Source organism: Psittacula echo (assembly GCF_963264785.1).
Source record: "Psittacula echo genome assembly, chromosome: 1".
Taxonomy (NCBI): Eukaryota; Metazoa; Chordata; class Aves; order Psittaciformes; family Psittacidae; genus Psittacula; species Psittacula echo.
This window is the reverse complement of record NC_137735.1, coordinates 157,580,426-157,608,099: the sequence shown is the minus strand read 5'-3', so window position 1 is coordinate 157,608,099 and position 27,674 is coordinate 157,580,426. Positions and strand designations below refer to the sequence as shown.

Genomic DNA, 27,674 nt, shown 5'->3' with positions numbered 1-27,674 from the left:
CTGAAAATGCAACAAAGAAAAATTATTATACTGTGAAATTTTAAATATTCTGTTTATAAGAGGATTGAATGAATCTGCATGTATTTATGTTTTCCATTATTTTGTTTGAAAAATAGTACTGTGTTCTTTAATCACACTGAAAGACTCAAAAGTTCAAGGCACAGTCTGTTTTCTGCTATTACTGTCTGTCAGAGTTAGGATGTGATAGAGGGAGCAGGGACTCCACAGACTGATCTTGTATGGGGTCTACCAGGGATCATTAGGTGGAAACAACAGTTTAAATTGGATTTGCCGGTAGGTGAAGGGCAGCATTTCTTATAATGAAACTGCAGTTACATAAAATAGTCTGTACCTTTGCAGCACTACCTGGATATTCAGCTTGTTTTTCAGAGGTATAACTAATAAGATCAAACAACTTGTGTTTCAGAGTACTTTGTAGGTATTTTTCAAGGATATTCAGTGGTTCAGGGCTAAATTGATGGGAAATAGCATAAAAAGAATGGTGAGTTGGAGTGGAATACTCCAACTCAAGTGTCCCATGTGTCATTACTTAGCTGTCCAGCTTCATAGAATGCTTTCAACTTTCTGATGGAGTAGTGAACAGGGAGTTCTGTGTGTCCCTATGATATACGTGACAATTTGAATTGGTTTTAGATGCCTGCAGTTACCACAAGTGTGGAAATGATGTGTTAGTGCATTTTTATGCATGATGATATTGAACAAAGAAATGGCAATGTTTTGCAAATAGTCAGCTTTTCCTTGCATAACACAATAGATATTTGGGGGTCACTAATTACCAGCGTAAGGAAATAAAATTATTCACAGGATTTTTGTTGTAAACTCCAACTGAATTCTCTGTAATTGGATATTTCAATCTAGTTGATTTTTAATCCCCCCAACACCTGAAATGCATAAGTAGATTTCATCTGATTATATCAGTTTGCTTCTTGCTTAGCTGAACTGTTCTCATTGAGTCATTTTTATCAAGTACTTCTGCTAGTACTGGATCACAAGAAATGGCCAAATTAGCTAAAGGGTAAATGTCAAGTATCAAGAAAAGCTGATGAAAATTTTTGTTCTGGTTCATTTTTGTGTGCAAATTCTACCCCCTCCTCCCCCCTTCCCTGCCTGTCCCCTCCCCCCCCCCCCCCCCCCCCCGTGTATACAGGGAGAATGTAACAGTTACTATAATTAATTTATCTTAATTGCTCCTTGTTGGATGGCTACAGTGTTGTGTTGTTACTCAAAATTTGTTTTATATCAAGTTTTGTTTTTTTCCCTTGTATTTTTCAGATTATGGCGCAGGCTCAAGGGCTGGGGAAGAGATACATTAAAGCCTTTTTTAAAGGTTTCTTTGTTGCTGTTCCCGTAACAGTGACTTTCCTGGATAGAGTTGCCTGCGTAGCAAGGGTGGAAGGAGCATCAATGCAGGTATTGCCGGAAATGTCTTTTGTCTGTCAGGAAATTAAAAAGTGAACGCCTCCTGTTAATAGTAAAGTGGAAAAGCAATCTTTTTCCTCCATTGTTATTAAGTGACCACATTGTATTATGGAATAGTTTTATTTTGATTTTGTTAAACAAATACTTTTATGATATGAAAAGGTTTTGAGAAGAAAACTTGCCAAACTTTTCTCTCAGTAAAAGCAAAAAAAATATATATATATATAAGTAGTGATAAAGATGTATATTTTTTGGTATCTTCCTAGTCATTTAGCAGTCATCTAGTAACTGTCTTTGGTTATTCTGAATGTTTGTAGAGTGTAAGAAAATAAATAGTAATAGGCTGTGTAACATTTCAAAGGTAAATACTCATGATAGTAAACAGCTAATTTGTTTCCTCTGTTCTCTGGACTTGAAAAATATATATTGTGATGCAGTTAGCCAATTTTTATGTTGTTACTCTGCATCTTAGATCATACACACTGTGTATTGCTTGCATCACTGCTGATTGATTTATTTTGTTCCAATAATGCAACATTCCAATTAGCAGAGACTAAGGATTTGATTCTTGGATGCCAAGTCCTCTTTCCTGTAAGCTCAGAACCTTAAAGAGAGGCTGCACAGCAGTCAAGACCAGCTGCTAGAGTTTGAATTGTGCAGTATTTACACAGAAAAAGCTTGGACTAGAACATGGGCTTAGCTGGTGTGTGTTTAATGCTGTAAAAAACGTGGTGGGGAAGAGGGAAGGCAAGGTGGCTTTGTACCTTTTGTGGCAGTCTGTAATCTGGTGTTTAGCCTCTGTCAAGAAACCACAGCTGGTCTAGAAGGCAGCTCTCACCTCAACAGGGACAAAAGTAAAATCATTGTACTCCAGTAATTCTACAATCCAAGACCAGAAGTTAGTTGTAACATAAAGTTACCTTTGCCCTCTTCATGCATATTATTCTGAGTATCATTGATGACAAATCAAAGGTAGGAGAATTTCAGGGTTTACAGTTGCAGAGCCAGAAATTTGCTCTAGAAAGGAGGAGAGGAGTGGGAAACTGGGAAAAATGGTTTCATACTACTTTTTACTATCTTCAGACAGGAGAAATTGAAATACATATCAGCATCTAGATAGTACAAAATAAGCCAGACAAATAGAACTTCCCCATTCTCTCACCTTTTTTTTGCCTTTGTTGGGATCTAGAGCCACATACACTACTCAAGATGCAGGTGCATTTGGCTTTTATGGGGTTTTTTGGGTGTAATTTTTTTGGTTTTTTTTTTTTTTTTTTTTAGTGTGCGTGTGTTTTGTTTAGTTTGTGCATGTGTGTTTGTTTTCTACTAGTGAGCATGACCTGAGCATTTAATTTTTGAGCAGTGGTTTTTATTAGTGTGCCCCATTGCCTTTCAATGTTTGGTCTTTTCCATCTCTGAAATAGTGTTCTGTTGTCATCCATTCTGGTTTTACTAGTTTTACCTTAGTAGCTGGAAAAAAAAAATTTCTATTCCACAAGTCTGTTAAGCTCCTCTGGTCAAGACCAGAATTTTAGATTTCCTTTGAAGTCTAAGTCTCAAATGTTTGGCAGTGCCCTGGTATTGTTCTGGGGTGTTGCATCTGTACTCACTTTAAGAGCATATAGTTAAATGTTGTTTATCCATGAAAGATTTGCAAAACACTACAGTTATTTGATCAGAGTTACTCAACCTGACAAAGAAAGATATGCACTCTGTAGTGGCTAGGGAAAGCAATATATAATCACTGGGTGATAAAAATCTAAGCTTTTCCCTTGATGTATTTTTTGACTAAACATTTCTTCTGTTGATTGAAGTATGGCTGGCTTTGAAAGCTGACATTTCTAACTTCACCAACATCTCAGTGTCTGTAAAATTCTCTCTCTGGTTTTATTTTGCACTGCAGCACTGCAATAGAAGTTTGTTTTAAACTTCTATGAATATGGATATTTTTCAGACTGCAAAAAGCCTCCTTCATAGTGCTTTTGACAAAATACTAATTAATATCCTTGCCAAGATTTAGTAGACACCTAATTAAGTCTGACAGGGGCATAATTATAAGGAATATATCCCTCTCTTGCAGAGTAGCTTGAAGGAGTACTGGTCATCACATTGCAATTCCATTTATTTACTCTGTTCTTTGGAGTGATCTATGTTGAATGTATCTGAAAGCTACGAGTATGAGGAAGAGTGAAGTTCAGTCAGCATGCAGTCATATATCCATCAATTGCATGCTTCCAATGATATCTTATTGTCTCAATTTGAAGGTATCATGGTATGATTCCCAAGAATTTGTTTGTAATAGACCCCTAAAATGTCTAGCTGCTTTGTGTACTCATCATTTTGGCTCCTGCTGAGCCCAAAATTAAAAGTTCTGACAAGAAGCAAGGAATAAATCTCTGTCATGCTCTCTCTCCTGCTCTTGTTCTCTGTTGTGTGCTGTCTCTCCCCCTTCACTTTCTCCTTTTGTTTTGGACCAGTCTTACTGTTGCTTCATAGTTACTGACGATGATAATACTTTTTGACACGCTGGCAAGCACACTGAATAAAGCTTCTAATGAGAATACAAATTTTCTGATTTATTCCCAATCAATTAAGACAGACTTCATGCATTTCATTGTCTCAAGCTGATCTTGTGTTTCTACAGTGCCACCTGTCATAATTTTCACTTGTGCTGACTCTAGCCTATAGGGAATAACAGTGAACTATTGCAGTTTATAATTTTAACAGTTTTTAATTGTTTCATTGCCTTCCCCCCCCCCCCCCCCCCATATTACTGTTTTGTTGTGTTGTTTTTGTTTGGTTTATTTATTTTGTATTTTTTCATCCCTATATGAGATGGCTTTGTTTCTTAGGATATGACAGGTTATTGTGCTCATCTAGTGTTTTGTTAATAGTGGGTTTCAAGTGAGTTGTAATCTGGTTTTAACATTGAATGCAAATGACACAAATAACTGGTAGCATGATTTCTTAATTGGCTGTTGTGGATTTTATGTAATTCCTCTGGTATTGCTGGATGTATACATTAAAATGTATGTCATATGGACATCTTGATATCCATTTAAGTTTTTTTTTTCTATTGAGTTTCATTGCTTCTCTGCTATTGTGAACTCTTTTTACATAATGATATGGAAGAGGGAACCCCTCAATGGATATATAAATCTGTAAATTCATTAAATCAAATGAACTGTTTTGAAGTGAGATGGAAGATGACAGCGTTAAGTGCAACTTTATATACAAGTTCTGTTGTAAACAATTTAATGCCAAGGATTATAGCAAGTAGCCTGACTAGCAATCTCTGACGAAGCACACTTTTTACAGCAGCAAACATTATTGAATGTTCTATTCCATTATGCATAATAGCAGTTGTAATTATTCTGTGGCAGTTTCTCCTAACTTTATTATGAGGATTACTGTACCTAAGCTTGTGTGCTCATGTGGATATTCTTTCTTCTCCCCGAGCTATAAGCAAATAAGTTGTGACCTTCTGGTATTCACTAGCAGCATAACAACTATCAAGTTAATCATTATTTATAGTAAAAGGGCATGCTTTTACCCTTCTATTTATGGAACCTCATGTCCTGTGAGGCTTCATCATATGGCTCAGGATCTCAATTTGCATGCTTTTAGTGTTAGATTAGTTAGTAATTGGAAAGAGTGACTGTTTTGTGACTTCTGTACTACAGTTCTAAATTAAGACCTGTGTGTCTCATTTGCATCAGGCTATTATGCCAAGAACTTGGGCAAACAAGTTATAATGTTTCAAGCGAGAGGGAAGAAGAAGCCCCTGTACTTTTTTCTTATACAAATACAGAGCCGTTGTGAGCCTGTTTGTTGACTGCTTTTACGGAAGCTTTATTTTTTTTTGCCATACCGGAGACCTTACTACTGATAAAAATGCCATGGGGACTAAGTTGTTTCTGAACAGTCGGCATTAAATACTTTCCACGCATCTTGTTGTGGAATCACAATTTATGCTATTTACATTAGAGAAAGACTTGTTGATATAAAATGGAAGTTGCCTCGTTCTAGTTTTCCTTACACTTCTACCAAAATAATTTTTTGTCTGGGTATTTTGAATATGTCATGTTGTTTTGTAGGAAAGAAAAAAAATTCTCTAAATTGCCGTATTTCTCAGCAACATAATTCTGATACGTAATGAGTTGGAGATCTACTCTGTATGTCAAAACCACATGAGCAATGTATTCTTAAAAATAACAAGCAATATGGTAATACATTTAGAGTGTTCTAAATTAAAAAGATTATGCAATATCTAGAAGTATTTAAACTCTAAAGTATTTCCTATGTTTAAATACAGAAAACAGTATGAGTCAATGGGGTAATGCAACGAAAGCAATACTGTAACTACCTGGTGTATATTTCTGTAAGATGAAATTGATACAAATTTAGTTGAGAGGTAATGCGTGTGAACACTCATGTAAATCTTTTCTGAGTATCAGCTGCAAAATACATTATCTTTTGGAGGAACAGATTTAGAATTTCCATTTGTTTTGACCATCTTTTTCTGCCCTGTAAGTACTCAAGCTGCTTTGAGTACCAAGCAGTTTGCTTTGTGAGAATATACCATATGTGTGATTCCTGCTTTGTAAGATCAGCCTCTTTGTCTTGTATTTAGTATCATTGTTAGCTCTGGTCCATATGCACCTGCATTTGGTAAAATGAGTATGACTGCATATTGTTTCTGAATTTGTGTGTAAATAATTTGTATGTAAAGATACTATCCTTTAGTGGGAGATGCTATGAAGGTGAAAAATAATTCTGGAAAATCCTGATTAAAAAATAATAATAAAATATTTGGTAATTAGCTCCTGGTTTTAATTTTTCTGGCTCTTGCAATGCATAGGCTCTAGTAGATAAAATAACAATGAATGTTAATATATTTATAGCTTAGACTTGGACCATATTTCTGAATGCTAGAGGTGATCTGCTTTGAGCAGACTTTCTTGACTAGAAATTTTCCTTTTAGTCCATAACTAGCCTTGTTTGCTGTTTAACTAAACATATTGTGTACCCTGTTACACAAGGCCTGCATTTACTGGCATTGTCAGTATGTGGTGTAGGGTTTGGTTTTCCCCTTTGCAAAGGGTGCTGAGATTAGTATTGTTACAAGTATGTGTTTCACTTTTAGGTTGTTATGCTTGTATAAGCAGTAAGATGTCTGTGGAAAACTTGCTTTTTCTGGGAATTAGTGGTTTTGGTTTTCCTTTGGTTTTAATGTTAAATAATATGCAGTAAAGGCAATCACTTCTTTTCATCAGGCTTGTCATAAGTATGTATCCTGCGTAACTTAATTTGCATGCAGTAGTGCGCTGAAAGATGTGAACTACAGTTTTAATAAATCAATGACATTTAACATGGCATTTAATAAAGAAATATATTTCCCAGAATACATGGTCCTTTTATAGTAAGTGGGTACGTTTTTACTGATTTAATGGATTTCACCTGCTGATGGAATGAGAGGTAGGTGGAAGACTCATAGAGAAAATGTACATCTAAAGCATTTTTTTCCTCCCCTCTCTCAGCCTTCTTTGAATCCTGGGGGAAGACAAGCATCTGATGTAGTGCTCTTAAACCACTGGAGCATTCGAAATTATGATGTACAGCGTGGGGACATTGTGTCATTGGTGTAAGTGATTTTGCATACATTTCCATACATGCTTATACAAATGTTGAGCTATCAGTATTTAATATTTAATCTAGAATACTGTACATATACATATGAGTAAGGAACATGACATTTTAATGATGCATTATTGCTATTCCTATAATCAGTTTTCAAAACTCAGATGTTCAAAGAATGCATTACCAAGTTTTCACTGGAAAGGAATGCAGTGTAAGATATTATGTGATACAGTATATATGTGTATCAAAACTGCCAAAAAAAAAAAGAGCTGTGGGAAAAAAGAGAAAATAGATAAAACATTACGTGGCTTAATGGAGTATACTTTTAAAGTTGTTTGGCTATGCGCGCATATTTGTGAGAAAAATACTGTTTCTTTAGTAATTGCTACTTTTTTTTCTTTTTTTTCTTTTTTTTTTTAAATGGAGGAATCTGGGTACTGCACAAAATTTTAACTAATATCACAAGACATCAACTGTCCCCATGAAGGACAAATGTAGCAAAACCAACCCCACAAAAGTTTTACAATTATAATGGCGAGGTCTATGTATCAAGCCAAAAGGTGGCAGTGTTTCGCTGTTGAAGGTATTCGAGAGTAAGGAAACTCCATTTCAGCCTTCATGTAATAAAGAAATGGAATGTCAAAGTGAGCATAACTGACACAATGATATAATACATACTAATACTACATGCTTGGATAGTTTTAAGCTTAAGGTTTTAGTTTTGTAAGTGAAATGCACAATATGTAGTTTATGACAGAACTGTCTTTGGAAGCTGTGTTATCTGGCTTCCTTCCTGTCATACATCACCTCTAATTGTCCCATTTTTTGTTGCCTACCTCTTCACTGTAGTGGTAATTCATATGACAGTTTTCACTACTAGCTCTTAAAGCAAGCCTTCCCATGTAGTCTTCTTTTGTTAGAAACTTAAAATATACTTATGGTCTGTCTTACTCTCTGGCTTATAAGAATTTCTGTAAGTGGTCCAGCGACAAATATAAATTTATTCATAAAGGATTCCAATTGCAGGTCACTTAATGACTGCTTGTAAAATTTGATTCAACCTGTGTATGCATCCCTCTATCCAAGTCATGCTCTGTGATTGTTTAAAACAGTGAATGTAACTGGTTAGTAATTATTAGACTGAACAGAAGATGAGCATGTTGTCTGATCAGAAAACAAAATTAATAGTTTCAGTATACTTCTTGAAGGCTTGTGGTACTATCTGAGCCATATGGATTGATTGCTTTCACTTTGCTGTATGTTTGGCATGATAACTGATATTTTAGATTCTGTGGTTTCTTTGTATGCTATGAAAATTTTGCCTGTTAGGATGGAGCTTAGGTACACCCACATGGAGGAAGTCCAGGTTTTTCTTAATCTTTAGGGAAGTACACTGAATAATCAGACTAGAGAATTAAAAAAACACTTTAAGAACAATACAAAGGAAGTTAAACAATGTAAAAATAATCTAATAGTTTTGATACAAAAATATTGAAAGATATTTTATACATCAGTAACAACTTTTAAGTGAAATATTTCGTGATACAGGTTTGTTAGAAGCTTTTGGTAAAAGTTTTTGGTTTTGGTGTAAGGACTTGCAGGATACAGTATCTGAATGTGATTTTGTACCTATGTGTGTTGTTTTAGGATTAACTTTTGGCACAAGAAGCTTTTATTGTGTAAGCAGGTTATTTTTATCCTTTTAATTTTGATTGTTTACGTATGATTTCTGTAATTCACTAGTGGATAGATATCCTACATATATGCATGAATTTTACCCAGTGGTTCTCTGAGGATTTGGCTGATTCAGGCAAGGCAAATGGGGAGGGCCAGTCTCCTATCAGCTGCTGCTTTTTGTGTTCCTGTCAAATTCAGATGAGAAAGTGTTGGTGTGACTGAGATAGGCAGATGGATATGTAAACCTTCTTTTATACCTACTTGGCTGCTTAACATTTATCTACTGTCTCATCTTTGCCAAGTCATAATAGAAAACAGCTATGAGGTTGTTGGAGGGTGATCTTCTGCTGAATAAGACCTGAAGTCAAATGTTACTTCATGGCAGCTTGACCATGGCTATCTTCACTTTCTTCATACGATTAGAAATACTGCGTCATTCTAAATGGGTGCTGTTTCTATCAGTAAGGGATTTTTGAGACCCCAGCTGGCAACGTCCAGTGTTAAGTAGATGGCCAACAACCAAATCTTGGAGCAGAGAGATGAGTTAGTCTTAGTGGCCCTGGATGCCCCAAGAGAGGATCAGTCAGCCTGTGATTATGCTTGTTATACTGCTTGCAGATCCAAAAGCTTTTCCTGTCATCCAGTCTAGTTCTTGATGAACAGATATATTTTTATTTGCTGATTTCGATTACAAATGAGCATCCTGTCCTCAAACAGTTGTTGGAGCTTTTGCCTGGTTAAGGTGTTAAATGAAGACTGCATGTTTATGGAGATGTGGCATGTGTCTCTGCCATACCTGTCTCTGCATCTGATGTAGATGTAACTATGCATCACAACCACATCTGTGAAATTAGCTGCTGTGTGTGCACACATACTTATACCTGGTTTTGACATAATATCTAGAATGGTGTTAGTCCTTGAAAGCATAAAATCAGATAAAACCAAAGGAGAGAATAAGTTGGTAGCAAGGACTGATTTGTTAATACGCAGTTTAGTGCTTTACAAATAGTTAAATTTTACCTCAGCTTATTATAAGATGGGTTAACGTTTTTCCTTTTAGCTTGAACTCGTCCTTATTGATTACCAGCATTAAGAGAGTTCAGTGTTACATGTTAGAACTTTTGAACTCAAAATTTTAAGTTGATTCAAAATGAAGGGAAATTAGTGTCCTTAATTCAATCACTTGCTTGAGTGCCTAATTTAGATATTGCTATATTACTGTGAGTTAATAAATTAAAAGTCAAAACAGGAATTTTTTTTCAGTAAATAAAATAATTTCCATTATTACGTGTTCTAAAATACTACCTCTGTGTCGCTTAAACAGATGCAAAAAAAGAAGGGTTTTGTTGGTTGGTTTGTTTGTTTGGTTGGTTGGTTTTTATTTTGGAAGTGCATTTATTTATCTTCAAAAAGAGAACATAAATTGTCACACATTAGGTCATCTTTAAAAGATAAATGAATGCATATTTTTGCCAGGCTGACCTTGATCTCTCAATGAGTTTTGTGGTGAAACAGGCATTTTATTTTGTAAGAGCTTTGCTGAGGTAATAACAACAATTATGTAGAACTTTATCAGATATTGCAGAATGAGTTATGAGTAGGCTTCTCCCAGCTGGTTTTACTCTGTAAAGCTTGAGTGCCAACAGCATTGTAGCTGTAGCAGTACCCATCTCAGTGTGGGCTGTATAGCTCATGCCGGTCTTTGGGAATATATACTGCAAGTGGAGTTCCTGGTACTAATGCAGCTAGTGCTCTTCCACTGTGTACTAATGGACATTTTTGCCAATTTATCTGTATGTAATTTGGCTTTAACTGTGTACAAATGCAAGCATTGTTATAAAAAGATATAGCCAAAGAATGATTTATAGCTCTACAACTTATTTTACTTGTCTCTGCTGAAAACCTTGTGTTCTGAATGTAAAATTGTGTCCTCTTTTTATTCTGAAATTCCTGTCTTAATGTAGAAGGCTGTTGCAACATGTAGAAGATTGCAAAATCAGCGTGTGTACATAGAGTGGGTATTTTATTAATATGACAAAATTTAAGTAAGCTTTTGAAATGAATGCACAATAGTATTAATTCAGGCATTTTAAATGTTTTTTTGGTTTTTTTTATTTTTTTAGATAAGTTTGGACATTGGCTTGTTTTTGGCTATAGGTTTCTAACAAAGGAGTTAACAATGCAGTATAAATCATATTGTTAAATTTTTTGAATGATGAAATGGTCAAGACTGTAAATATTCATAGATACTAATTTTAGTCTTTGGAGGTTGTGTTACTTCTGTAATAGAGAGAACATCTTCTCCAAGGTGTGACTGAGAGTGGGAACCTACTTGCTGGGTAGGTTGCTATATGTCTCTCCATTTCTGATGTTGAATATATGCTTATGTGTTAAATAAAAATAGCTACGCTAATTTAATCCAGAAAAAGACTGAGAACCAATGTTGTTTTTTCTGTACATTCAGAATGGTGATATGCTTCCAAAGTTTTGAACTACAATAGCTACATGAAAATGGGCAGTATATTTAAAAACATGTTTTTAAAGGTCAGCTATAATAATAAGGAAGCAAATATTTTATATCTTGCCATCTTCTTGTGAGTCCTTAAATAGAAGCGTAACAGTTTTAAGTACAAGTTTTTACATTGAAAGTCCCTTGACTTTTTCTTAAAAAAAACCCAAAACAAACAAACAACAAAAAACCAAAGCATAATTCCTGGTGGCTTCTGTCAATCCTTCCTCTGACTGTAAAATTATGTTCAGGCCTTCTGGCAAATTCCCTTACTTGTGGTAACTGCTACGGATTTTCATGTAAGGTTATGTGTGTTTGAGCTCTGAAAAATCCAGGGGAAATCAGCATTCTGGGGGAAGAATCAAAGAGTTGTGTATAAGATTGCCTCTGTGGCTGTGTCCTCTACTGATATCTGTTCAGAAATGACAACTGGAAAAGTTAGTTGCCGTGATAATTTTATATGATGGTTCAGCAAGTTTAAGCCAAATCACACAAATCTGAATAATCCAGATTTTAAAGGAATATAGTCCTGTTCAGTTGATGGAAGCATAAAAGTTCTCAAATGGTGCAAAGTGAATGCGTAATATCAATAAAACAACATTAATTGGAATTTCATTACTAAGACTAGCCTAGTAAAATAAAAATCAGTAAGAAGGTCCTTATTGAAGGAACTGACTTGAGTTTGAATCAGTAGTTGTTATTATAAAAAGACTTCCTACTAAATTCTGATGGGTGTAACATTAAGTGATACTTAATGGTTCTTGCATTAAGAAAACTTCATTTTGACTAAAATACTGAACAACCTTTTACGAATACCTCTGCTTGACCTTCTTAAGCCTTCCAATTTCTGTTCTATTTTTGTTTGTACTTAGGTCCCTGTACCCAGTCATCTGTCTTCTGGCAGGTAGGACGCTGCAAAGGAGGTTGTGCTGACATAGAAGCTAAATAATCACTTTACTTTCTGTGCCTCAGTGACATCAGAAAATCTTTTATTATTCTCTTCTTTTAGCTGTAAAAAAAAAAAAAACTCATACCTTTTCCTGATAAAAATTTTATATGTAGTTCTACTTTTCTTATCCGTGTTGCAATCTATACTTGGAGTAGACATCATACTCTATATGAGCATGTTAATACTGTTGGTCTTCTATTTATAAAGTAAGTAAAATCCATTTTCTAAAGAAAGATTTCAGATACTCTGCATTATCCCCAGTTTTATTAAGAAGTGTTCAGTATTGGTTTAAGCAGGCAGTTATTATGGTACTGTAGAAACTTCACACTTGTGGAGGAAAGAAGTTGTATTTAAAGTTACTGTTATTTAATTCAAAGTCTGTGGATATGAGTAGAATGTTTACAAGATTTGATTGCAAGAATCATTGCTGGAGAGAGTCTGTATAGCATCTTTAAGCCAAAAAAGTAACATATATGAATGTTACGGTTTACTGATTCTTTAGTGGTCAAATTGCAATTTGGAGAGTTAAAAATAAATATGTTTTATTTTCTAAAAAAGTAATGATGTGGAAGTCAGATGTTGTGGGCAGTTTGTTAAAGAGGTATTAATTGGGAAGACCACTCCATTTTTGTAAGTGGTGCCCATGAGAACTTGATATTCTGGTTGATTTTGATTTTATTTGCCTTGCTATTGAATTAAGTACCTTGCTGTTGAATTAAGAAACAAATTGTTCCTTGCAGAATATTTATTAGAGTATCTATTAGACATCTACACTGCAAGTTTACTAAACCCTATTTCATTGATTACTGACTTGAGCTGGTTGGACAAAAGTGAACATTAAGCTTATACATATTGTGCTAGCATAAACCAGAATGTGGGCAGTTGATAATTAAGAAAGAAGAATTTGTCATTCTATCACAGCAATGTATATCAGATAAAATTATTAAATCTCCATCAGGTACTTGACAGGTTTTAAGTGGATCTAGAACCTTGCTATAACATCAGTAATTCTGGCTATAAAAGCAGATATTGAGATTTAATAACAGGAGACTATTACCTGAACAGTTTTGTTTTTTTTAATTCTAGTTAGCTTCCCATGAATAAATTTATGGACATCAGTGCAGTTGTCAAATTCTGTTTAAAATGTGAACTCCTATTAGGAAATAGTCCTGATGACTGTTAATAAGGTAATTCGATCATTTCTTATTTGAGGTATTGCTGTCATAGTGGCTGAATGGTACAACTTGGAAAAACTGCAAATCACTATCACCATGTCTTTTGCTCTCAGTTTTGGTTTGTTTTTTTTTTTTTTTTTTTTTTTTATTTATTTTTTTATTTTTTTATTTTTTAAATGCAGCATAAATGATTTAGTTTCAGGTAGTTGTGCGAGGAGCAGGGAGTTGGACTCAATGGTCCTTATGGGTTCCTTCCAACTTGAGATATTCTATGATTGAGGGACTTGACAAAAAATTAAAATCAGTTGTACTGTCTGTGATTTTTGGTTGAATAAGATTTTTACTGAGATAAGTAGCATAACATTTCAGTAAGACATATTCTAGTGAAAGTGGAGGGAAGTTACCATCTTGTCAGCCTCAGTACCAGTTCAATAGCATCAAGATTAAAGCTTTTCCGTACAGGATCATCTACAGATCTGTACTCGTTGTTCCAAGTATTTTGTTTCTTGGCCCTTCTATATTTACATTGGAATAACTGTGAGTTATGTTTCAACCCATCCAGATTAGGATGTGAATAAAGTTGCATCTGAATATATATGCATGATTCTTTGGAAAGCAAGGAAGGTGGGAGAAAAACTGGTTCTGTTGTGATCTTTAAATTGTGAGATGAGCGGATAGGGTGTTAGCAGCTAATTAATACATAAGGAGGACCTATGTTCTGCTGAAGGAGGACTGTTAACAGTAATTTTTAATCTCAAAACTGATTTATTAATTCCATTCAATTATTTTAACCTTTTAGGCATATGAAGAAGAGAAGGGGGGGGGGGGGAACTTCTAACAAACCTTGTTCTAATAAATAAAATAACTTGTAGCTGCTTCTGAAACAAGAGGGGAAAAAGGAGAAAAGGGAACAGCGTAGAATAAGTTTTTATACTGGTCTGATGGTGGACACAGTATGTTGGGATCCTGGGCTTAAGAGGACAGCTGCTGTAAATGTCACAGAAATTGCAGCCATGATTTGGTTGGCTGGAAGGCTGTCTCTGGTTCTGTAACTCTCTGCCTTACAGTGTCATGCTTGAGTGCTGTGCGAATGTCATGTTGAGCAAAAAGAGCTTGAAACCTGCCTTGGTTTAGAAAAATGTCACTTCTACCTTCTGAAATATTCATAATTTAGATGCTAGGAGCTTGCTTTGCTTTCAGCAGGATCTGGTGATGTAAATGCTTGCTGCAATGTATATATGGAAAGGTAACTGTGTATTTTTCCTACTTTTTTTTTTTCTTTAACCTTAAGAAAAGTTGATAGTTCTGATAGGGAAATATTTGATATATTTTTTTCAGTACATTTCTAACTGCTGAGAGGTAATTACTAACTATTTACGACTGTCATTGCTTGTAGCTACCTAGAGCTAGGAAAGGTTTTACAAGTGAGTGAAATAGGCTGTATAAAGTCATGGGTATTCATATGGTTATCCTTGTGCAAAAATATCAAGTGAACTTTTGATTATGACAAGTATAAATGGACCATAATTTTTGAATGTGTACTCAGTCTGCTGAAAAGATAGCTAGAAGCTTTAGAGGATTGTTACACTGAAAGTAAAGAGATAGTTTGTTGAAAGTAAAGTAATTTCTTCTTTTGAAGGCAAAGGACTTGAGAAAGCTGATGCACCAACTATGATTCCTAAAGAGGGTAACATACCAAAGTACTTAAATCCAGATTCCACTGAACTGATGACATGCTGAGTGCTGAACTGATGAAATACTAGATTCAGTTTAAGATAAGCTTCTCACAAGATTGAGATCTTACATTTCATATTTCTTGAGTTGTGAATGATATACATTTTGGGTCTAAAAATGCTGTATCTACATCTATTATGAAGAAGTTGTTCTATACTTAGAAAGGGAGTAGTGAAAAATCTTTTTTGTAGAACAGCTCTGAAAATAAGTTCACCTTCTCCATACGAAACCATTCTCTTTCAAAGATGACCAGTTCCTTAACACCAAGGTTTGCATATTCCAATGCGAAGTTCTGTTACCTGCAGTAGTATGAAAGCTTTAAAAGAGAAATATATGTAGGATGTCGTAATATGATTCAGGAATGCTTAAAGTCTAGAATGCAAACATTTTTAAGTGATAAAGCTTGGTAATTTTATTCATTTTTGTTTTTATCTTTTTTATATCCTGGATATAAGCTATTAAACAAATGAAATTGGTTCTGTAGATTTTGAGTATGCAAAAAGATACCTAAATGCATTTTGCCCTTTAGTACAGTTAGGCTGCTTTTATGTTGTGTACAATCTGGGAAGTACTGAATGTTTTATTATACTGATGTTTTATTATATGGGATATTTCATACTGTATGTTCTTGGACAAATTATAGTTTAAATAGTGCCACCGCTGACTTCATATCTTCTAGTAATAACTTCCTCAAAGCCAGTATAGTCAGTTGTATTATGAGCAACCATAAATATTAACTGCAGGATGTTACTTCTAGGAATCTTTCAATGAACTATACATATGCTGACAAAGTGAATTCTGCTTACCCATCAAAAATATTTATTTCCAATCTAATTGGTGAAGTTGGAAGAAAAACTGTGGGTCTCGACCTGTGCTGAGTATACCGTGACATGAATATTTTTGCATCTAATAAGCAGAGTCTTGGCCTTGTTCTCTGGGTTGTGGATTTTTTTTTTTTTTTTTTTTGGTTGTTTTTTCTTTTTTTTCCCCCAGCCTGTTAGCAAAGACAAAAACAAGGGAATGGCAAATTATCAGGTTTAAAATGATAATTAACCTTATCATCACTGTATTTTCTAGGGAAATTATATTAGGCTGTATTCATGAATGTAACAGTATTTCTTTATGTGCAATCAGCTACAGCTGGAAAGTGCAACTGAACAAAATTTAGCTCTAAATACGTGCATATATGTTTGTTCAGCTGAGAGGGCACCTTACTGCTGTTGTCAACTGTCGTATCTGTTGATTTAGCTGCAGCAAAGTGGAGTCATATAGAATCATAGAATCATAGAATAGTTAGGGCTGGAAAGGACCTTAAGATCATCTAGTTCCAACCCCCCTGCCGTGGGCAGGGACACCTCACACTAAACCATGCCACCCAAGGCCTCATCCAACCTGGCTTTGAACACCGCCAAGGATGGAGCACTCACAACCTCCCTGGGCAACCCATTCCAGTGCCACACCACCCTCTCAGTAAAGAATTTCTTCCTTATATCCAATCTAAACTTCCCCTGTTTAAGTCTGAACTTAAGTTCACATGCAAGGTCCTATACCTGGGTCGGAGCAATCCCAGGCACGGCTACAGGTTGGGCATAGAAGAGATTCAGAGCAGCCCTGCAGAGAAGGACTTGGGGGTGTTGGTCGATGAAAAAATGAACATGAGCCGGCTTCAGTGTGCGCTCGCAGCCCAAAAAGCCAAGCGTATCCTGGGCTGCATCAAGAGGAGCGTGACCAGCAGGTCAAAGGAGGTGATCCTGCCCCTCTACTCTGCTCTTGTGAGACCTCACTTGGAGTATTGTGTGCAGTTCTGGTGTCCTCAACATAAAAAGGACATGGAACTGTTGGAACAAGTCCAGAGGAGGGCCACGAGGATGATCAGGGGATTGGAGCACCTCCCATATGGAGACAGGCTGAGAAAGTTGGGGCTGTTGAGCCTGGAGAAGAGAAGGCTGCGTGGAGACCTCAGAGCAGCCTTCCAGTATTTGAAGGGGGCCTACAAGGATGCTGGGGATGGACTCTTCATCAGGGACTGTAGTGACAGGACAAGGGGTAATGGGTTCAAACTTAAACAGGGGAAGTTTAGATTGGATATAAGGAAGAAATTCTTTACTTCCAGGGTGGTGAGGCACTGGAATGGGTTGCCCAGGGAGGTTGTGAATGCTCCATCCTTGACAGTGTTCAAGGCCAGGTTGGATGAGGCCTTGGGTGGCACGGTTTAGTGTGGGGTGTCCCTGCCCATGGCAGGGGGGTTGGAACTAGATGATCTTAAGGTGCTTTCCAACCCTAACTATTCTACGATTCTGTGAACCCATTACCCCTTGTCCTGTCACTACAGTCCCTGATGAATAGTCCATCCACATCAGAGGTGCACAGCAAAGTGACAAGTGCAAAGTGGTCACAATTGCAGCAGGGGACATTCTGACCAGGTACAAGTTAACAAAATGCAGAATTGGAATGCCTGATTCATTAGCCACATGGATTATGAAACCTCCATCCTTAGAGGTATTTAAAACTTGACTAGCAAAAGCCTGAGCACCCTGGTCTATCTTTGCCACCAGTATCAGTTTTGTACCAGTCTTGGCCAGCACTTGAAGTAGATGACTCCCAGAGGTCCTTCCAACCTAAGTTTTTCTGTTTGTCTACATCAAATGGAATTTCAGCATTGGAACTTCTAAGATATGAGGCATTACAGTTGTACACTTCCAAAATTAGAAGTCAACATTACCAGTCAGTGTTTACAATATGGATTATGGTGTTTTAAATTTGTTTTATAGCATGGAAGCAGAGTTTGTAAAACTCTCTTATTCTGTAGATGCAGTTGTGATATTTTTGTTATAGCAGCTTCTAAAAGACCAGTCATGCGCTGGGAGCCAGTTGTGTTAATAGCTGAATGTATAGAGAATGCTAAGGTTGCATTTGGGTTTTATAACTAAAATGTAAATAAAGGAGAAATGACAGGTAGATTCAGGTAAATGTGTGTGGTGAAACAATTGGTGAGGTGAGTGGCAGCCTGCATGCAGACGGCTGAACACTGGGTCATGTTTGACATAGTTTAGTAAAGGGGAACTACTTTGCAAATGTATGTGGAGAGCAGTTCCCAAGTGAGAAGAGGAGCCTGAAAAAGTACACAAGTAATTGTTTGCTCACTTGTTAAATTTTCAGTGAAGTCTGACCTGATTCATTCATAAGGGACAGGGTCAACGTTTTGACTGTAAATCAGAGAAATGAATCAAGAATAAAATATAAAGGACACCTAAAATGAAGGCCAGAAAAAAAAAAAAAAGATAGAAAACTGAAAGCACAGAGAAGGGTTACCTGTAAATTTTAGTGTCATGGCTGAAATGTAATGACATTGTAGGAAGAATCTATAAGAACCTTTTTCATTTATTCATAAATTGAACTTTGTGAACTTGACCTGTATCCTCCACCAATATGGAGCAGAATGATCTAGCCTCTCAGCTCAGATTTTCCCTTGTAGTGTAACTGTCTTCATTTATGGCTGCCTTTATGAAATTTAAGAAAAGTAGCATATAAACAGAAATTTGGACTAGGGAGAAGGTAGAAGTAAAAAATTAGAATTATAGTTGCTTAAAACCATCATCCATAGCATAATGCTGTTTAGGGTTTTGGTATTTAACAGTGTATGTCTTTAGGCAAAAAAGAGGTAGTTAGCATAGGTAGTTTTGTTTTATGTGTTGTTATATATTTGCTTTAAGGGTCAAATTAATGGCATTGTCAGAACAATAACTTTGATGTTTCAAGAACTAGGGCAACTGTAATGAGAGTAGTGTGGTCTTGCCATATAAAGGGAAGTATATTGTCAGTAAGCAAAAGATAATAGCATCCTGTACACCCAGAAGGCCTGCTATAATGTTTGTGTCTGCCTAAGATCCCCTTCGCCCTCAGAACAGTCTATTTTTAAACTGGTGCTGAGTTTGACCTTAGTAAAGAGATACTGTTGGAAGATTTTTAAATGCCTGATTATGCATAGTGAGTTCCTCACAGACCTCTCGGACAGTGACAGGTTGGGTTTGGCTTGTTGGTTTTTTTTTTTTTCTATAGCAAATTTAAATTAGTTTGCACTTTCCTTGAGTTCAAAGGCTTTTCTGTTTAACATTAAAGGGTAAAACTTGATTACAAATTACATTCTGTGTACTTAATTGAAAATGGCTTAGCTGAATCCATGAGACAGAATTAGAGACTTAGCTTCATTGTTCTAAACAGCTTATGATGAGATGTTTGAGATTTCTGATTAAAATAGGAATAGCTTCCATATGAAACGCTGACTTTGTTGTTAACTACATTTTCCTCACTCTGAGCTGTGCAATTTCGTTGTAAAACTTGTGAAGAGCAGAGACTGTTCTAGGTCAATATAACTGCTACTTCATAGGAACAGCAGGTACACCTTTGAGAACTGAACAAGGCTGTTGGTATAGTTGATGTATGTTTATTGTAACATATTTAAAATACCTTGTAAAACCAGGAAATTGTAACAGCAATAATCTTTCAGGAACCTCTTGTGACCTTCTACAATGATATTTGACCTTTATGTTATCCCAAGATATCCGGACTGGGTTGAATGTTGGGTTTCTTAAATAAGTTGCCTTAAAACTTGCCACCCTTAATACATGAAAACTTACAGTTTCCAGTGGACAGAAAGTGCAGTAGAACTGCAGTACTACCACTTAATTGAGAGAAGGAACACCTCATTCCGTATGTTTTAAAACTGACAGTGATGAGAAGGTGCAATGTTAGGATAAGTCTTCACTGGAATATTTTAATGATGTTGTAAAAATATGGAGGCTAATATTAAGTTAAACCTGATTTAGCAAATGAAGGACCTCTGAATGTCTGAACCCAAATTTAGGGGAAAAAACATGCATCTTAATATTTGAAACTTTGTATGCTTCTTGGTTTAATAAGGGAAAATGCTGAGCATGTTCATCTACAATATTTCCTCCTCTTTATTTCCCTTTTTGTCTGTTGTTTTTGAGGCATTATCTCAGTGGTTACCTTTGAGAGAGTTTTGAGTAGTTGGCCTTGCAGTTGTTTTATTCTGGTCAGTTTTCATTTGTAATCCTGTGGCCATGCCTGATGTTGAAGAGATTACAGAGCATGTGCATACATAAAGTGGGCTGAGGTTTATCTGAATCTTTATAGAGTGTTATAGTTTATTCTGTTTTGTGTTACCTCAAAACTGGAGGACTGGGGTCTGGATCTTAGACCTGTGTCTCTCAATTTTTCTAAAATCTGGTACTATTTTTCCAGCTAATTCTAAATAGTTCCCACTTTTCTCCTTTATAACACTTAAAAGGTTGGTTTTGTGTATATGTGTTTGTTTTTAATGTATGTTTTAATCAGCTTTTACCTGTGGTAAGTGAACAGATATAACATGTCTCTCTAGTCCATGTGTGAATGAAATGACACATTTGAAAATACAGCTTGCAAAGACTGTTGTGTTTAGGATTTCAGTGGTATAACTATATGCAAGGCAACTCAGCAGGGTTTTTTAGTTCACAGGATTTGCTTATGCAGCAGCAGTTAATCGCCAAGGGAAATTTAAATTTGAAGGGACTCTTCATGTCCTGATTTACAAAAGCCCTCTTGGGCTATCTAGAAATTTCTGCTAGCATCTACATTTAGCTCTACTCTGTGACTTGTTTCAACTCCTGTGTACATCTGTATACTGTTTGCTAAAGCTCATGAGGTATTACCTCTCAGCAACAAGTCCATTGTCTGGATGGTAGCAGCAGGGCTAGCAAACGTGTGTCAGCCCCTGGTATTCAGACAACATATATGGAACATTTGGACTTATTAGCACAAAGCATTACTTCAGGCTAGAAATATTATTTTTCTCTTTGTCTCATACATGCAGTTGACATAGTGAACAAATAAAACACATCAGGACTGCCTTTGTCAAGAGCTGCATCTACATGAAGAGAAAAGTTGTACAATTTTAATCTTATCTCATGAAGAACCCTTTCTTTTAAAAAAAGCACTTTTAACACAACAGGTTTATGATTCCCGTATTCATAGATTCCTGACAGGTCTCCCATGTGTTTTCTAAGAACAAACCGATTTTGGAAATTGCTATGGAAGTTTTATCCAAGTACAAAAGGTGAATAAATGTAGACTAGCATTAATAGCTGTTATTCAAAATTATCTTTAACTTATCAAGAAATTAGCCATACTAGGAATTCATGAACTGTAATACTAAAATTATTAATGGATGTAAATTGTTGAGATTATAATAATAATTAAAGTATCTATGTTATACATGCTGACAAATAAGAGGTCTGCATAATATTTTAATAATGCTTATTATGTGTATGTAATATTTGTAGAGTAACTTCTGATTACATAATCAATTTGGGAAATATTAATTATGGGCACATAGAGTCCCATTTTGAAACACTGGCATGCAGCAGCAGAATGACTGCAGCATATTGCTCACACCGAAGTTCTAAAATGTGCGTGCTCTTTATGAAAGTCAGTCATTTTCACCTTTCCCTGTGTGACTTGGAAAAAACCCTATAGTTGGTGCTGCTGAGAACCCAGGCTGTGGAATCCCTGTTGTCATAATTCCTTAGAGAGTATGAGGTTCATATTGCCTGTGAGAAGAGAGATTGTAATCCCTGTCTTGCTCTTCCAGCCTACAGCCCAGAAGATTACTCTCTACTTTTTCTCCTTAGGGTCCAAATCCAATATATATTTTAAAGCAGTTCAAAAAATCAAAAGACTTAAAAAATAACAAAAGGGGGAAGTGTAAAATGCATTTATTTAACAGTTTATTAAAAAATAAAAGATTAAAAAAATGGCATTTACATTATTTTAATCTGTTGATTTATAGATGTGTTTATGGTCTACAATGTCTAGAAAATTTTTATATCCTAGAATGACAGTGTTGTATTTGAAAATAAAATCCCTGTTCATTAGATTGCATAGAGTGTGCATGCAGCAGCTGAAGGTCTGCTGTAGAATGGTAAGCTTCCAGTCAGATATGGGGATTATTCAGCATCTTAATAATGAATAAGAAATATACATGAGGGTTATTTTTTTTATTGTTTAAAAAAACATAATCATTCTCACTTGTGTATTTACAGGCAAATGAGATCTTTTTCTGAAGTTGTTTACTGTCTGTCTTTGGATTGTTATATTCAGGAGCATACTAATAAGTTGAAGAGAATTTATAGCGTTGCAACCAATGTGATTCCGAGATTTGTGAAGAGGAATGCTAAAGAAGCATATTTAAGTTTGTCTCCAGTTAATTTTTTTTGGTGCTTAGATTGCATCTGTACCCAGGGCCCTATGCAAGCCACAGATGGTGTGCTACTTGACTGAACTGCTTTTCAACCCCCTTCCCTTTTAGTGTGTAAGTCTTGCAATGTCACTCATGCCATTTTCAACCAGTCCTAATAAACGCATATGGAAATATCAGAGAAAAAACAGGGAAGATGGGGACTGCTGTGATGCTGAAAAATAGATATTGATTGACATTTTGTGAGATTGTTCTGTTGGTGTTGATCCTAGCTGTGTTTCAGGGGAATCTCTTTTTAGTAGCGATTCCAGAGAAGGAGTTGCGACATTTTCATTTTACTGCTGATTTGGTTTTGTTTTGGTTTATTTTATTATCACAGACTTCAATAACTTCCTTAAATAAACAGGTTCCAATAATACTTTCCTTTGTCAGTGCTTGCAACAGACTAGTTCATCTGTTAAAGTTTGGGAAATAAGCAAATATGTTTCTTCTCTTCATAGTATCTTTTAACTTCGTTTTTTTTCATTTGAAGAGTCTCTAATGAAGCCTTAAGGATGAAGCCTCTAGGCTATTACTTTATTCTTACTTATATTTCTGATTTTGGAGAAGAGCATCAATATTCAAGAAATTCTACAGATTTTTTTGTTGCCTCAAGGGAGGTTTCTGCTTTAAACTTAGTCCAATTATCTCTATTGTTTTAGTAGTTACCTATCATAAATCAAGCCTACTCACCAGAATTTCTCTCTAGTTAATGGAGAAAAATGAGCACTTCCAGAAATTAGTTTTTATCAATTATCCATAGGCATTTAAAATATTTTAAATGATGGACCAAATAAAAGCCATGGTTTTTAATTTAGATTAAACCATATTTCTGTATGATTTTTTTGCTGCTGTCCCTAAACTAGGTGACCAGATAGTAATGAAATTATTTGAATCATAATACAATTTTAAGGATAATTTACATGCCATTTACTTATGTCCAGAAAAAATATTCTCCATGTTGTATCTTAAATTTCAGGGTGACATATCTTGCTCTTCACTGTATATATCTTGGAGGCTACTTTTGTGAGATTATAGTAGGTGACCAACAAGGGTCTTCAATGTTGCAGTCAAATTCTCATCCTGTTGTGATAAGTCATCTGTTAATCACACTTGCAAGTAATGAAATAGTATTGGGGGTCTTTCTTACTCTTCTTGTATTTACATAAATATTTTCTTTTTTTCTCTTCCTTCCTCTCTCTGTTAAACCACAAAGAAGAAAAAATGGCCATAATTTAATGAATGACCCCTTGGATCACAGATGCTGACAAAATGAAGCCTGAAAATTTTAAATTGGCTGGCTGCTGCTATCCTAACAGAGCCCATTAAGTCACACAAGAGAGCATAACTTATTATGTAGTGAAACTGTGACTTTTTCATGGTTTCTTTGTAAACATGACAAAATTTATGGATGGCATTAGTGATACTAAGTTGACAGAATTAAAACCACTGTTTATGGATACAGTTCAGTAACTTGATTTAATTAGATTCTCACCACATTGATCTAAGAGGATTTTCAAGCAGTATTTCATGACGAGGGTTTAAAAGAGAATGCTGAGGTTCTCACAGTGATGAATTCAAATGAATATTTTTACTTAAATTACATACATATTTAACTAAATACTTCTTGTTTAGGCTCTCGCGCTTTGAAACTGCATGCAGTGTTTGTACAGGGGCTTTGGCCATTATACAATCCCGAACTTTGTCTTTGGCTAATAGTATACTGCATTAACACTGGGTGTATTAGTATAACAGATTGAGATTCAGCTCTTGTCAAATAGATACATTAGAAGTGGGACATCAGAGTCCAGGCTTCATTGACACTATTGACTTATAATGGGAACTTCCGACCCGTAGTTCCTTTATTGATACCTACATCCAACATGGTGTATGGAACAGTTTCAGAAGTGAGTGAGGTTATTGCAAAAATCAATTTTCTCTGAGCCTGTCAGAGCAGATAATGGCTTTTAGTTTCTTCTTCTTTCCTGGTTTTAGCCTGTTCCTTTTCTTTCTCAGGCTACCAGGCCCTGTTAATAACCAACCTGGCTGTAAATCTACTAAGCATTGTATTATAACTCTTTCCTATTTGATGAGCTGTACTGAAAATAACAGGCAATAATAATCTCTGAGATTTTAAAGATAAATCTTTTGGACATTCAAATAGGGTAGGCTATTGGAAAATCCAGTATAGATCTATGAAGTGAGCATAAGAAATGATAAACTGAATACCAATTGATGGAAGCAAGCTGAAAAAAACTTCATGAAATTACTGATAAATTTATGGAGATGTCAGTGTTACATAAGAGCTTGTGTTCCATTAAATACGGTAAATGGTTTTAAGGTCATTGTGTTGTATGCATCTTAAAAATACCTGACAGAGATTTTACTTCAGAAAACAACATTACCAAGAAATAACATTCATCATGTAGAAAAAAGTTTGTGTTTCCTTTTATTCTGCTCTGGAATGAGATTATAAAATTAAAGTCAAAATTCATAACACTTCTAAAATACAAAATAATTTTGATTCTTGTTAAGTGTGGAAGGTATAAAAGGAACAGTACTTTAAACTAGGAACAAGTACATGAAAGCTGGCCAAGCCCCAGCTTATTGAAAGCCAAAGTAAATCCTGAAATTAAGTCCTTTGGTGAGGGCTGTAGTAGAAGGGTAGCTGGGAGATCTTTTAAACTGTAGATGTATAAATCAAGTTTCTAGCACAGCAATTCACCAAATAAAATGGACAGTCTGAAACTGGAATGTGGAGGTTCAAAGTGCAATGAAATCTAAGGCTACTTACTGGAAATCTCTTGACAAAGAAAACATTTATTCCAGCATGTTATCAAAACTGGCAAAAGCAGGTTGCAAGTGTCATGTGGCTTCCCCATCTGTGGTCAATTCCACTTGTAGTTCCTCAGCCCTGACAGCTGTTTCCATTAATGGTAATCTCTGAATCTGTCCAGCATCTTTTTTAAAACTAAACAAATTCAGGGACAGCTGATCAATAAACAGCTAAATATTACCCCTCTCTAAAATTTCTACAATTTCCCATGGCAACAAACTGAAAAAATTCTCTTTTTTTTGTTTTGTTTTGTTTTGTTGCTCTTCACACAGGGAATATCACATATCTATATCTGAGTATTACATTTTGAATTTGGATTTCAGATTTAGCTGAAAATTGTGCTGGTGTTGCATATCTTGGTAGAATATGCAAGCCTCTTTATGTAGGCTCCAGACTGGGATATGTGGGAGTCTGAGCACAGTCTTCAGAGCATCAGTTAGAATTGAAGAATTTCTCTAGATTCACTTTTCTCGAATATAAGAATTTGACAGTTATATGAAGATCATGTATTTCTTGCTCAGATTTTGCCTTCATTTTCATAGATACCGCAACAAAATAAGAAATACTCAAAGGTGATCTTCAGTTTCTGTACTTCATGTACTGTATGAAGTATCCATACACCAAACATTGAGTTCTGACGTTAGCATTCTGTCTTCCATTATTGTTAACTCCAAGCTACATGGTTTGTATCTAGTATTAAATTTATGTCTTAGTGATGTCAAGATGTCTTTGAAGAAGTAGTTCTTGAAGAGGAAAATTAGTGCCATGATAATTCTGCTTCATATCCATGATTACTTAGTGATGGTGCTCTTAAGAGAAGGTGTAATTATTTGATATTTAGTTATTTCTGCCTTATTTTATACTCCCAATTTGCATCTGGGAAGATCGTCTTTGTGAAATCTATGCAACATAAGAAAGCAGAAGAAAGGTTTATGTACTTTCAAAATTAAACTTCACTATTGTGTTATGGTGAGAAACATGCCTGTAGCCAGATGTATTCGTTTTCTGTAGGTTTATTTGTTTGTTTTGTTTACAATGTTTTCAAATTTTATAGCAAAACTTGAAAATTTATTACGAATCCTAAAAACCCCAAACTTTTTCCCAAATGGCAGAACAGAAAACTCAAAGAACTCCACTCCTGTGCTGCTCTTTTTAATTTTTCATACTAATGATTCATAATGTATCTAACAGTTTTATTTTTTATTTACAAAATCCTGCTGCGTTACCTTTCTGCTGTGTGTTAAAAATAGTGGAAACAGCAATGGTTCAGGGAGAGAAGCCAAGTGTATTGAAGAAAATAGCAGTCTTTAAACTTAAGTAAATCTGGTTCTATACTTTGCATCAAACAATACATTTCATTTTTACAGGTTCCTGTTTAAATTTACAAATTCGCAACCTGTCAGATATTTTCCTTTTGCTAAGGAAAGAATGCCATAGCAATATTGAAGGCTGCTCTTCAGTAGGAGCAAAGGTTTGGAGGAGATTTTTTTTTGTGTGTGTGTGTGTGTTTGTTTTTTTTTTTTTTTCTTTAAACTAAATATATCAAACTCTAACCAACACTGATGTACTTAACTTGGTTGGTTTATATTTCAGTTATAAAAATAACGCAGCAAAGCTTCCTTCTATAAAAGGATTATTCTAAGGAACATTTGCTTTACAAAGAATAAAATATATTCTGTGTTACTAGATTTGACAGAACAGAAGACATGCAGTATTCTATCCTGTATTTACAGTGAGGTGATGCTCTTTCTCTGTTACTAGAATTCAGAATTTATTTTCTTAGAATGACATAAAAACTTGTTCTGTAAGAGATTTCATGGTACATTTAAAAAAAATACTTTCTTTTTACAATGCTCTTCATACTAAAATAAATAATAGAATCTCTGAGGCATGATGGAAGATATCCTGGAAGAGCTTCTACTGCAATGAAAAACCGGTGCAGTTTGAAGGGATTATACAGTAAAACAGGACTAATCTAAGAAAACACAGCCGTAATATTGCCAACTGTTTTCACTTTAAGGCATTTTACAGAATGCTGATATAGCCAATAAAAGGGCACATTCATCAAAACGCATAATTGAATTAAAAAAACCTCAACACACCAGTTTAAGCACACAGGATTCAGATTTCACGTGAAGGTGAAGAAATCCCTTAGGACATTTAAAATTTATGAGGAGTCTTGTGATTTCATTCATTATGTTGACAATATGCACAGCTTCTTTTGAAAATTGATTGGACCAAAAAAGGTGAACAGACGTGGTTGTAATAGCTCTTCCCATAGTGTGTGCTGAATTATGAGAGTTACTTCTGGTTATACGTTACCCAGGAGGACTGTTTAATGTGATTGGTTATATAGATCTGCAAATTTTTAGCTGTGGGCTGGTATCCATATTGAGCCATAAATTTATAGTTGATGTATT

General features: G+C 35.4%; 1 protein-coding gene across 1 annotated transcript in view; it reads left to right on the top strand.

Annotated features, from left to right (window-relative positions):
* Window positions 1-1,296: 1,296 nt before the first annotated feature.
* IMMP2L (inner mitochondrial membrane peptidase subunit 2) overlaps window positions 1,297-27,674 on the top strand; it is a gene marked incomplete at its 5' end in the record, with an annotated part of 459,378 nt that continues 433,000 nt past the window's right edge. The window contains 2 exons of the mRNA XM_080632403.1: window positions 1,297-1,431; window positions 6,981-7,084. Of these exons, the coding sequence (XP_080488529.1) occupies window positions 1,297-1,431; window positions 6,981-7,084 (239 nt within the window). The remainder of the gene's footprint in view (window positions 1,432-6,980; window positions 7,085-27,674) is intronic.